This window comes from Rhineura floridana, chromosome 9 (genome assembly GCF_030035675.1).
Source record: "Rhineura floridana isolate rRhiFlo1 chromosome 9, rRhiFlo1.hap2, whole genome shotgun sequence".
Classification (NCBI taxonomy): Eukaryota; Metazoa; Chordata; class Lepidosauria; order Squamata; family Rhineuridae; genus Rhineura; species Rhineura floridana.
The window spans coordinates 8,158,008-8,170,960 of NC_084488.1; the positions used below are offsets into that span (position 1 = coordinate 8,158,008).

At 45.3% G+C, this 12,953-nt stretch overlaps 1 protein-coding gene across 1 annotated transcript in view; it reads left to right on the top strand.

Annotated features, from left to right (window-relative positions):
• NCAPG (non-SMC condensin I complex subunit G) overlaps positions 1 to 12,953 on the top strand; it is a 65,333-nt gene that overhangs the window by 16,017 nt on the left and 36,363 nt on the right. Inside the window, exons 4-6 of the mRNA XM_061584151.1 lie at positions 212 to 440; positions 4,149 to 4,294; positions 12,191 to 12,275. Of these exons, the coding sequence (XP_061440135.1) occupies positions 212 to 440; positions 4,149 to 4,294; positions 12,191 to 12,275 (460 nt within the window). The remainder of the gene's footprint in view (positions 1 to 211; positions 441 to 4,148; positions 4,295 to 12,190; positions 12,276 to 12,953) is intronic.

Sequence of the window (12,953 nt, forward strand, 5' to 3'; positions counted from 1 at the left end):
TGTCAGGATTGTATTATAACTTAAGAAAAATAAGGTGTATGTTTTGATACACAAAAGAGTACATTTTGTTCTTAAATACAATCATATTGTGTAAACTGATGAGATTTTTATGTGCAAATATTTGAAACTAAGATTTCTGAAATTTTATGAACATAAGTACAATAAAGCAAGTATACTTAAAAAAAAACCTAACTTCTTGTTTCTTTTCAAGTCGCATAATGCTAACAACAATGCAGTTAGATTTCGAGTATGCCAACTTATTAATAAACTTTTGGGGAGTCTACCAGAGAATGCTCAGATTGAAGATGAGCTATATGATCAGATTAACAATGCCATGTTGCTTAGAGTGAAAGATAAAGTTCCAAATGTGAGAATTCAAGCTGTGCTGGCATTGTCTAGACTTCAGGATCCAAAGGATAATGATTGCCCTGTGGTAAATGGTATGTTGCTGCTATATTGTTGATATTTAGTTTAATTTAAATATGGTTTTTATCTTTGCAATTCTTCTTAAAATTCTTGGCTGAAATATTTAAGTTCAGCTTTATCATCTAATACTGTAGTTCCCAACCTTTATGAGTATGGGACCCCCTTTGTAAACTCAAAAAATTTCATTCCCCCCACTAATTGAAATTTTAGTCTCTGTTAACTGAAAAAAATGGTGCATGGCAAAAATCACATCTCCAAATATTCCTTTTCATAAAAAGCTCCCTTTTCTTGATGCAAAGGTCAAATCAAATTGGTATACCCCTCCCCCCATAGTCTGAAGGTGTACAGTCCTGTCTCCCAACACCAGTGGGTTGCAGTGTTGGACTAAGATCCAGGTTCAAATCCCCATCCAGCCATGAAGTCCACTGGGTGACCGTGGGCCAGAAGCAGTCTCTCAGCTGACCTATCTCACAGGGTTGGTGTAAGGATAAAATGGAAGGGTGGGAACCATGTACACCACCTTGAGCAATGTAGGGGAAAGGTGGGATATAAACGCAATAAATAAATATATTTCAGCTGCAGTATGTGGACACCAGCCTCAGCCAACCTGCTGAGCTTTTAAAAAATCATCATCATCAAGAAGCAGCAATGTAGTGGTGGGGATGCTAGATTGTGAAGGCAAAAGGGTGGATAGATTGAGGAGGGAGTTAGTGCTTTTAGGCCTTGGGATGATCATCAGAACTGATGGCTTGGTTAGCATGCACTTGGGGAATGAGAGTGGAGCAGAAGACAGATCAGCACACGCACACACACAAACACACCTCCCTCTCCTGCAAGCATCTGCAGGTGTTCATGCATTTAGGCTCAATTGCTGCAGCATCTTGGAGAGAGAAGTTGGGGGGCAGAATGTAGGTGGAAGAAAGGGGGGACACTAGCACACCCACCTAGCCTCAGAAATGGGGGGCGAGCAAGTCCTAAGCTTCCTCACTGCTTTTTGGCTGTGTCTGGGCTGAAGCAAAATCTGGGCGGCCTCACCAATAATAATGTTTTATATGTTTTATATTGATACATGTCTTGTACTTTGCTATTTCTTGTCTTGTGAACTGCCCAGAGAGCTTCGGCTATGGGGCGGTCTATAAGTTTAATGAAATAAATAAATAAATAAATAAATAAATAAATAAAATAATTTTTCAAAGGAGGTGGCAGCAAAGCAGGAGTCAAGAAAGGCAGCCAGGCTGGCTGCCAGGAAGGAAGGGGGAAAGCAGCCTTTCCTTGCAGCCTTGCTTCTTTTTGCTTTACAAAAAGCCCTCTCCTCTCATTCTGAGTAAGGGCATCATCAGCACTGGCAGTGCGAGGTGACAGGAGTTGGGATAGTAATCCCCTCTTCTTCCTGGTAGCACCTCCTTCAGCCTCCTTTGGCATCTGCCATGCGTGGTATAGGCAGATGCCTGTCCTTGGTGTGCCCGAAAGATGCTCTGGCGCTTCAGCAAAGACCTCCCCTCTCCTTTGGAGCAAGGGGGAGGTGTCATCTACAGCGGCAGTGGAGAGCAGACAGCATCCCAGGAGTGAAGACTTTTTTAAAAAAATTAATAAATAATTCATTTCTTTACAGTTCGTGCCCCCCTCTGGATTACTTTGCAGCCCCCCTGTGGGTCACGGCCCCGGGGTTGGGAACCACTGATCTAATAGTTCCCTGGGTATATTATATGGTGAGAAAACAAAGCAGTCATAATATAATTTTGCCTGGCAGAGTTGAATATACTTGTAAAAACAGAACTCTGAAGTAGTATATAGAGTGGAAAATCGATAATTATCAGTATAGAACATGGGGGAGGGGACAAGAACAGTTTAAGGCACTGGCCTCATTGGGGACAAGAGTAGGGTAAGACACTGGCCTGGTTTGGATGTATTCTTCCTGGCTTGTTAAAGCTTAATTTTGTTTGTCTTCATTTCATGTACTAGCTCCGGTGTGCTGATTGTGCAGTTTAAGATCCTGGTTTGAAAAATTGATATGAAAGTGCAGTTCCTCATTTCAGACAGTTGAGAATTGACTGATAATTTATACTGCCTTTCATACACAGTAACAAGGCAGTGTACATTGTAAATTAATTTGATATGGTTTTTATTGTACTTTGTGTATTCTACTGTAAACCGCTTTGAGAGCTTTCTGTTAGTAAGTGGTCTATAAATGGAAATATTATTATTATTGGTGTACAAAAAACAAGTGTAATAAAACAACAATTCAAAATAAACCAGAGCTGCTAGGTCAATATCAAATAATTAGAAAAGGAACCAGCTGGTGTTAGTAGCCAAAAGGCCTCAGAAGATAAATGGGTTTTCAGCAGGTGCCAAAATTGCATCACTGTTGGTGCTTGCAACAATTCAAAGCGAAGGTGTTCTACTGCGAGGGGGCCACTACTGAAAAGCCGTCATGAGGATCTGTAGTTCATGCTAGGCATGACTGATGCATTGAGGAAAGGGGGACGTATGTGGTTCCAACGCTTGTTCCTGGCTGCTAAATGGCTGAGGAAGCCAAGCAATGTATGTCCAAACTGGGCCATTGAAAACAAGCGATGCTGGTTAAAATAAATATCAGTAAATTAGAATTTAAATCTTGTTTGGAACAAATTCCTGCAAGGATCTCTGCCTCTTAATCTAAGGGAGGGCCTTGTTCTAAACAGGACAGAGAATATAAAAAATAAATTCATAGCTTTTCTTTTGAAAACAATCTTTTGAAAATTAAAATTTAAAATTTTAGGTTTAAAATTAAATCTGAATTGAATGCAGACATAAAACTAAAGTAATGACCCTCCCTTTTTTGGGGGGAAATGTTTTCATCAGTCATACAGTGCAATTGTATGTGCCCTTTTATTATGGCTTGATATTGGGGGCCAGGGCTCAAAAGTTACCACAGTTGTCATCCACAAAAAGGGTGACCGTGTACTCTTATTTTCTGCCTAAACCACCTGATCTCTCCAATTAGCTCTGAGTCAACTGACTAATCAGTGGGTTGTAGTCAATGCTGCACCAGTGGGATTCAGTTTCCTCTTCTCCTCTGGTACACCATCCCAAATCCTCCGCAGCTGATTTTGAGGACACATGCATGGCTGAAGGGAACAGGACAAAGAGGGGAAATTCCATTGTGTTCATGGAAGCCCCGGGTCAGTGGAACTGTGGCATTGGATGCAGACCAATATGTTTCTATGGTAATAGAAACCAATTAATATGCACTTTATATTTTGGAAGTATCTAAATAAGAAATGTAAATGTTTGGATTTTAAATTGATGGTTTAAATTGAGTTTGGTTCTTAGTGATCCAAATTTCTGGTTTAAATTGCCCTCATTTATATCAATCCAACCTGGTTCTTAGTGAACGTTTTGCTGCCTGATGAATACAGGATGGTGTTCCCCATTGTAGTTAGTCTGCAAGCTACTAATTTGTGCCAGCTGCATCATGTTTGTCATGGCTACACTAGCATTACTTGATGTTTCTTGTAGCAAACATGTGAAATATGAAGGACAGATATGCTTTGTCTCTTAACACTCAGACGTGTGCTGGGAAGCCCTGGTTGGCTGTATAGTATTTAGATGTTCGGGATCTAATATGAACATCCTAATGTATAATCTTGCAAAGTGTGTTGGCCCTTATTATTAATGTATATTTTCCTTGTTTGTGTGCGTTTTCCACTCACAAGTTTTGCATTATACTGTTTTCCTTTCAGTTTACAACAATTTAATTGAGAATGACTCCAATCCAGAAGTCAGGCGTGCTGTATTGTCATGTATTAGTCCATCAGCTAAAACTCTGTCAAAAATTATAGGTCGTACGATGGATGTAAAAGAGACAGTCAGGAAATTGGCATACCAGGTAAGTCATAATCTATTAATATCACTTGTCAGTCATTTATTATCCAAATGTTTAGAGAAGTCGACTTTGTTTTCTGTGGGGAATGAAATTATGTTTTGGTACAGCGTAAGCTGCTGAGTACAGACTGTTCTCTACAAGAATGTGTTTGTTTTTTATATCTGACAAAAATCAGGCTTGTTAAGTTTTTACTTCTGATCAGAACCAGCAAGAATAGCTGTTCACAGTAACTGCAATAATTGCAATAACAGCAACCTTCTTCATGTCCTGGCTGGCAAATGTATTTGAGATGGTCCAGAAACAGTGGGTGTACATGGCAATTAAAAACAAAATAATCTTAGCTGTTTGCAAGGAAGTGAATCTGTCCTAGGCCACTCAAAATATGAGCTGAATTCAACAGTAGAGGAACACTGGGTATGTCAGGCTTTGTTTTCAATTTTATTATGGTGGCTTTTCGCTGAGGATTATATAGTTGGATCTTGTTTCAGGTTCTGGTTCAGATTGACCACTGTAAGCATAAATGCTATTAGCAGAGTGCATTGTATTAACTGTTAAATATTGTGGCCCAGCTCCAATAGCATTCAGCTATTCAGTCATGACATGAGGAGTAACTAGCTGTACAGAGGCATCAGTTGATGGATCCAGGCAGCTCAAAGAGGTCTGGAGGGATGTTATGTTGCAGATATACATTTGTATTCACACGGGCTACTAAAGCCTGCTTCCACACATGAGTATCACTTGCTGGACAGGGATTTGTGCCAGAAGAACATTTTTCCATAGGAAGTGGGCCATCACTGTGGGTAACAGTTCCACCTATCGTGCGAAGGCAAGAATGTTTTTGAAGTCAAGACTAGGGACGTCATGCCCCTCCCACTCTCCAGTTCATTCTTGCCTTCGTACGAACAAGATTGGAATTTCACGTAGCATTTAGCTAAGTCTATCTCTCTTTAAAACCTTTTTTCCTTTTTTCCGTTTTTTGTGTCTAGCCTACTGAGGATCCCCTCAGAGACCGCGGCTGCGGCTCTCTTCCCCCTTTCCTCAAGGCTATTTAATTTCTTTTATTTCCTTGACTGGGGGCTCCCTCTGAGACCGCGGCTGCGGCTCTCTTTGTTTTGGCAGTTTCAAGCCCCCTCCCCCCCCCCGGCTCTGTCGTATCCGTAGCCAGGGGGCTCCCTCAGTGACCGCGGCTGCGGTTCTCTTTTTGATCGCTTTTGATCGCTTGTGAGGGAAGGGGAATCCCCCTCCCTCCCCCCCGATCGTTACCACGGCTGCGGCTGATCCGATCTCTTGATCGCTTGTGAGGGAAGGGGAATCCACCCTCCTTCCCCCCCCCCGATCGTTGCCGCGGCTGCGGCTGATCCGATCTCAGCGGGAGCTTGCAGCTGCGGCTCCCGCTCTTACTCCTTACCGCAGATCGCCCTCGCTACGTGGCCTAAATCCCACTGCGAAGGGCTTTACAGACCGCTATTGCGGCTCTCTCTGCGGCGGCTGCCGTTTTTTGCCTCTACCTGCCCTTCCAGAGTTTTTCCAGAGCCGCTACTGCGGCTTTCGGCGAGTCCGTGCTGGGCAGCCCTTCTCCCAGTTCGCTTCCGACGGCCGCCATTGCTCCTTCTTCCTCAGCCCCCTTTTGATCGTTTTTTTCCCGCCCGTTTTTCTGGGCGCCATTTTTTGAAATTCAAAATTCCCGCCTTTTTCGTTACCATTTTTTAAGCATCGGATACCTCCCCTGCAGGCTATCTATCTGTATGTTTGTGTATATGTGCTGCTGACAAATTTACACAAGGCTGATTTACACACATTTTTACTGTGGCTGTAATCATAGTGGCTGAATTGTATTATTAAGGCTGGAGCTCCAATCCTAGTGGGCTGGATTGTATTATCAAGGCTGGAGCTTTAATCCTAGTGGCTGGATTACATTATCAAGGCTGGAGTTTTAATCCTAGTGGCTGGATTACATTATCAAGGCTGGAGCTTTAATCCTAGTGGCTGGATTACATTATCAAGGCTGGAGCTTTAATATCAGTGGCTGACTTGTACTAAATCTGATTTACATTACATATCCTGCCCCCTATGGGGCCGTGAACAAGCCAAAAACCCAGCCTACAGCACTAATCTGAGTGTACCAACTCTAAAACAGCCTATATTATATTAACGTTGATACCTCTGTGCATTCTGCCCCCTCTGTGGCAGTGCATTCGCCATCTGCCAGTGTATCCTACCCCCTCCGTGGTAGTACGCTGTGCCAGTTCGGGTCTTTACATCCTGCCCCCTCCGTGGCAGTGTACTGCACCCAGGTTCATATAAGATGGCAGAACAGCCAGGCATGTCACCATCAACACACATGGTGCCAGATCAGCCAGACATGCCACAATCAGCCAAGCCACAACATACTAACACGTCTAAGACCAGACATGCCAAAGCACTGGCTAAGACAAAACATCTTTCCAGCCATAGTAAACCAAAGCGCCCTCGTTATGTCTCTGTGCCAACAACCACCACAGCACAGACACACATAAGTGATATTTTCCATTCTCCTGCTCCTGCCTCTGACGAGGAAGAGTTTGTTGGCTTTCCCCCTCACGGTTCGCCTAACGAACCTACCTCTGGCTTACCGCCTCAGACATCTGTTCCAATAGCCCACCAGGCACATACATCTCACACATCTGGTCTGCAGCTGTCTCCTGATTTCCTCTCCCAACTCCAAGCCATGCTGGCTTATTTCACACAAATGCAGTCACTACCACAGGTTCCTGCCAGACCCCCACTCAACATGGACCAACGCGCGTTCCATGCTGCTCATCCTTCCTGCTCGCCAGATCCCTTCGATTTAGCCAGAGGCAGATGTACGGACGAAGCCTCGTATGCGGAGGAGTTAACTTTCACTGACCATGTTGAAGGAGACGACCGGAGCGACTATTCAGATCATGAGGAGGATACATCGTATCGCTTGTTCAATACCTCAGATTACCAACCGCTTGCACGTAGGGTACTTCATACCCTTGGTCTCCAGACTGCGCCCTCAACTTCGTCCGCTCCAACTCTCAAAGGGGCCAAGGTCCTCAAATCCCCTGCACCTACTGAACACTACATCCCGGTGCCGGACCCAATTGCCAAATTAGCTTCCGAAGAATGGGCCCACCCGCTCAAAGCTCGATGCTTCAAGAACATGGCTGACAGACTTTACGCCCTAGCCCCAGACTTCGCCACCAAGTTAGATGTCCCTGGCATAGATGAACCGATCGCTCGCCTCGTTTCACGATCTATCTTGCCCAGGGAAGGGGAATCCCACCTAAAAGATACTACTGAACGTCGAATAGACTTCGCCCTCCGCAAGAACCACGAGGCCACTGCCCTAGCCATGCGTGCCTCTGCCTCAGCCTCCATCTTCTCCAGAGCATCTATGATGTGGCTAGATGACCTTCTAGAGGACGATAACCCTGATCCTGTCGCCTTCAAAAGAGCACTATTGAAGTTACATAAGACAGCAGCCTTTGTGGCCGATGCCACTTTGGATGCCACCCAATTAGGGGCACGAGCCATGACGACTCAAATAGTCGCTCGTCGCACCCTCTGGCTTCGCCACTGCAAGCTGATTCAGCGGCTAGATTAAACCTGTCCAAGGCTCCTTACTCCGGATCTCTACTCTTCGGTGAGGAAGCTCTAAAGGCAGTTCTGGTTGATCCAAAAGACGCCCACAAACCGGTTCTAGCCACAATCAAGAACATCGACCACAGGCCCCTCAGGCGATTTCCCTCCTTTCGTTCTAACCAGCCCTTTCGAGGAACGCGACCAGGAGGACGAGGCCGCGATTTCAGACCCTATGATTCCAACGCATTCAGGGGCTCCTGGAACCGACGCCCCCAGGGCAGAGGTCAGTACCAAGGGCGCAGGGGCAACTCATCGTCCTCATATAGGGGAGGTCCTCGCCTACACAAGTAGTATTAACGCCATCCCCATAGGTGGCAGATTACTTAATTTTGGAGATCGATGGCTGCGCCTTACTACGGTCCCCTGGATCAGGGACCTCTTCACTTATGGCTATACCATAGAGTTCTGGGCAACCCCGTCAGACAGATTCCACCCGTCTCCTTGCCCAAGGGCACCAGCCAGGCACAACATCATGCAGACAGCTATACATCACCTCTTGCACATAGCGGCAATAGAGCCAGTTCCCACAACTGAGAGATCGGAAGGGGTGTACTCCCTCCTATTTGCTGTGCCAAAACGAGATTTATCTTGGAGGGCGGTATTGGACCTCAAGTTTGTCAACCGTTTTGTAACATACCGCAGGTTCAAAATGGAATCTCTCCATTCCATTACCGAGAGTCTGCATGAAGGAGACTTCCTGGCTTCTATCGACCTTAAGGAAGCGTATCTCCATGTACCCATTTGCATAGCCCACAGAAAGTTTCTTCGGTTTGCCTTTGGCCACCAACATTTTCAATACAGAGCGATGCCATTTGGCCTCTCCTCTGCTCCAAGAGTATTTTCCAAGGTGCTACTCATCCTAGTGGCTTACCTTCGGACCCAAGGGGTTCATATCTACCCATATTTGGACGATCTGCTTATACGGGCCAAATCTGAAGAGCTGGCTCATCATCATTTAATGATCACCCTCAATGTTTTGCAGACCTACGGCTGGCTGGTCAACTTCGACAAAAGCCATCTCCAACCAACCCAACGCCTACTACATCTTGGGGCAATGTTGGACACCCTGCAGGCAATGGTCTTCCTGTCTCCAGATCGCATCACTGCCATCACAAGCATCGCAAGGTCCCTGATGCAACAAACATCCGCAGACGTCATGCTTCTCGCCAGAGCGCTCGGGATGTTTATCTCCACAATCCACATTGTACCCTGGGCTCGAGCTCACACTCGGCCCCTTCAGTGGACTCTGTTGCCTTTTCAAAAAGACATTGCCAGCTCCAACTATCGCAAAGTTCGTTTGAGCCCCACTCTGCGCCTCTCCTTCCGCTGGTGGACCAAGGTTCAACACCTCTCCAAGGGCACGTCGTTCAGAGAACCCCACAGAACCGTCGTGACCACAGATGCCAGCCTCATAGGTTGGGGAGCCCACTGCAACTCCCAGTATGTTCAGGGGGTTTGGCCCAACGCAGAGCGAGCTCGAAGCATCAACTGGCTGGAACTAAAGGCTGTCCACTTGGCTCTATGTCATTTTCAGTCTCTGTTCCCTTTGCATCATGTGCTCATTCGAACAGACAACACGTGTGTAAAATCACATTTGAACAGACAAGGGGGCACCAGGTCTCGTCCTCTGCAGGACTTAGCCTCCCTCATCTTTGTCTGGGCAGAACAACATCTACAATCCCTGAAAGCAGAGCACCTCAAAGGGATTTTGAATGTGACAGCAGACTGGCTCAGCAGACAACAGGTCTTCCCGGGAGAATGGAAACTTCATCCAGCCATTTTCCATCGTCTCCAGTGTCGGTTCGGCGCCCTCTCAGTCGACCTGTTTGCTTCCAGTCACAATTGCCAGCTTCCCAGGTACTTTGCCCGATACCTGGACTCAACAGCAGAAGCAGTGGATGCTCTGACAACACCGTGGCCAGACGGTCTATTGTACGCCTTTCCTCCCATACCATTGTTAGCCAAAACCTTGAGGAAGGCGCGAACCGAAAGGGCACAGCTGGTTCTGATAGCACCATTTTGGCCACGCCGTCCGTGGTTCTCAGATCTTCTGGCAATGTCAATGATGGACCCTTGGACACTTCCAGTAACGCCAGACCTCTTATCCCAGGGTCCAGTACTGCACCAGGACCCTACTTGGCTCAATCTAACAGCGTGGCGTTTGAACGGAGACACTTGAGGTCAGCTGGACTGTCTGACGCTGTGATTGATATTATTTTGGCCTCGAGAAGACCATCTACCACTCGCATTTATCAACATACCTGGGTGGCTTTCTCCAAGTGGTGTCAGTCCCACCACCACGATCCATCCCAGGCCAATGTGCACCAGGTGCTCCAATTTCTCCATAGTGGCTTTATGATGGGACTTCGACCCAACACTCTACGTCGACATGCGTCTACTCTGTCATCCATTCTCTCAGTGTCCTCTCCTGGAGATCATATTTCCTCACATCCGTTCATCAAACGTTTTTTGAGGGGAGTCGCCCTACGCTCTCCGGCTGTTGTCCATCGGTTCCCCTCATGGAGTTTGCCGAAAGTTCTGCAGGCTTTGCAACGCCCTCCGTTTGAACCCATCAGAACTGTGCCCCTACGTATTCTGTCCTTCAAGGTCCTGTTTCTGATTGCAATCACATCTGCCAGACGCGTTTCGGAGTTGGGCGCATTGTCTTCCGCTAGACACCTCTGCGTCTTCCATAAGGACTCTGTTGTGCTGAAGACTGACCCTTCCTTTCGTCCCAAGGTCGATTCAGTTTTTCATTGCAACCAGGACATTGTTTTGCCTTCCTTTTGCCCGAATCCTACCCATCCTCTCGAGAAGGCTTGGCATTCGTTGGATGTCCGGAGGGCTCTCAAGACCTACCTGTCTAGGACCCAAGAGATTCGACGAACGGAGTCTCTGTTTGTATCCTTTCATCCAGGGTCTATGGGGCATAAAGTATCCAATCCTACCTTATCCCGTTGGTTAAGGGCATGCATTACCTTAGCATATGAGTCCCTGAAGCTGCCAGTTCCTGCTAGTATAACAGCTCATTCTACTAGGTCAGCTGCCACTTCGGCTGCTTTTGCTACTAATGCTCCTGTTGCCGATATTTGTAGGGCCGCAGTCTGGTCTTCCCCACACTCGTTTATAAGACATTATAAAATTGATCGTTATGCCTCTGCTGATGCTTCTTTTGGCAGACGAGTGTTGCAACAGGTTCTTAATGAGGATTAACATGTGGGTGGTCCCTCCCTATATGGGTTGCTTTGGTACATCCCACAGTGATGGCCCACTTCCTATGGAAAATGTACCATTGGTCTCACCTGAAAGGTGATTTTCATAGGAAGGGGCCATCACGACCCTCCCAGTTGGAGGATGACTAGTGATTTTATCAATGGGTTATATGTTATTGTTTCCATATTATATTTAAATGTAAGAGTGAAGTCAAGACTTTTAGTTCTGTTATGTTATGTAGTTAGGTTAGAGTCATGTTGTTATGCATGTGACTATTATGTTATTTTCCTGGCGGGCCTGTTGGCCTTGTTCTTGTATTTTTAGATATCTCTTTTAGACTCGCTACGAATGAACTGGAGAGTGGGAGGGGCATGACGTCCCTAGTCTTGACTTCAAAAACATTCTTGCCTTCGCACGATAGGTGGAACTGTTACCCACAGTGATGGCCCCTTCCTATGAAAATCACCTTTCAGGTGAGACCAATGGTACAGTTTCCAGCTCATGTGGCAAGAGTAAGGGTCTTTCTTTCCACTGAGCCATAATAAGTTCACTGTCAGTGGAGTCAGTCTCTCTCTGAAGGTCTTAAGTGTTAGGTCTAAAACAGAAACCTAGTGATTATTTGTAAGTTTTCATGGAGTTCCCTTATTTTGTTTTATGAAATTTATATCCTACCTTTCCTCCCAAGGGAGCCCAGGGTGGCAAGAAGAAATATAAGATACAAATGGAACAAATACAGTGGCTCCTTGTGGTTTTCAGCCTGTCCACTTGCAAATCAAATTACTAAATTATGTGACAAGATTAAAGTGTGTGTGTATATATTCCTCCTCCATTCATTTTGTCACAGAACTCAAATCTCCCTTATAGGTTCATTACTTACTGTGGCAAAATGCCCAGTGTGTAGCTGCAATGTTAACCACATAAAGGTTTGGGCTTCTCTGGGAGGAAGGGTGGGATATAAACATAATAATAATAGAAGTTGCTTGTTCTGAATTTGCAAAAAATCATTGTTAGTCAAGCCCTAAACTCTGTCTACCCTAGGTTCTGGCAGAAAAAATTCATATGAAGGCTTTGACAATAGCCCAGAGAATAAAGCTATTACAGCAAGGGCTTAATGATAGATCAGGTAATATATTTTTATTTTTAATTTACACTTGCCTGTTTTATATACTTGTTCAGTGTGCCAATTCCTTATTTTTTAGTGCTAGTGAAATGCCTGAGATCCATCAAATACAGTAGAGCCCCACTCATACGGCAGGTTAGGTTCCAGACCCCCACCGAAAAGTGACCACCTGAACTATATCAACTGTCTTAATAATGTTGCTTCCTCCCTGCTAAAACAAGATCAGCACAGCACATGTCTTCTTTCTATTATTTGGGCTGATTGCAGGTGTTGCCACCACTCACCATATGCTCAGAGGAACATGTTACCAAATTCTTCCAAGCTACACAGCAAGTGGATTGGACTGTGAAAGACCAACCCAAATGGTGTTTGCATTCTGACAAATTTGTAGGACAATATCTCAGAGAGGAGTTCAGGTCTCCTGCTCCTCTGGTGCATTCACTATAGCTGCCCAATTTCCCTGCTTTTTAAAGTTTCATAGAAATAGCTGTGGGCTATAGGTACATTCTTAAACCGCAAGGTTTTTTGCCTGTTATTGAATTATATTATAACATAGTTTATATAATAAACTGTATTTATATAGTAAAGTATTAACTGCTTCTGGAAAGCCTTCACTGTTGTTTATACAGGCCCAGTTTGCCCAATAAAATCTTGCCTTAATAAGTCAGGATATGCACAAAC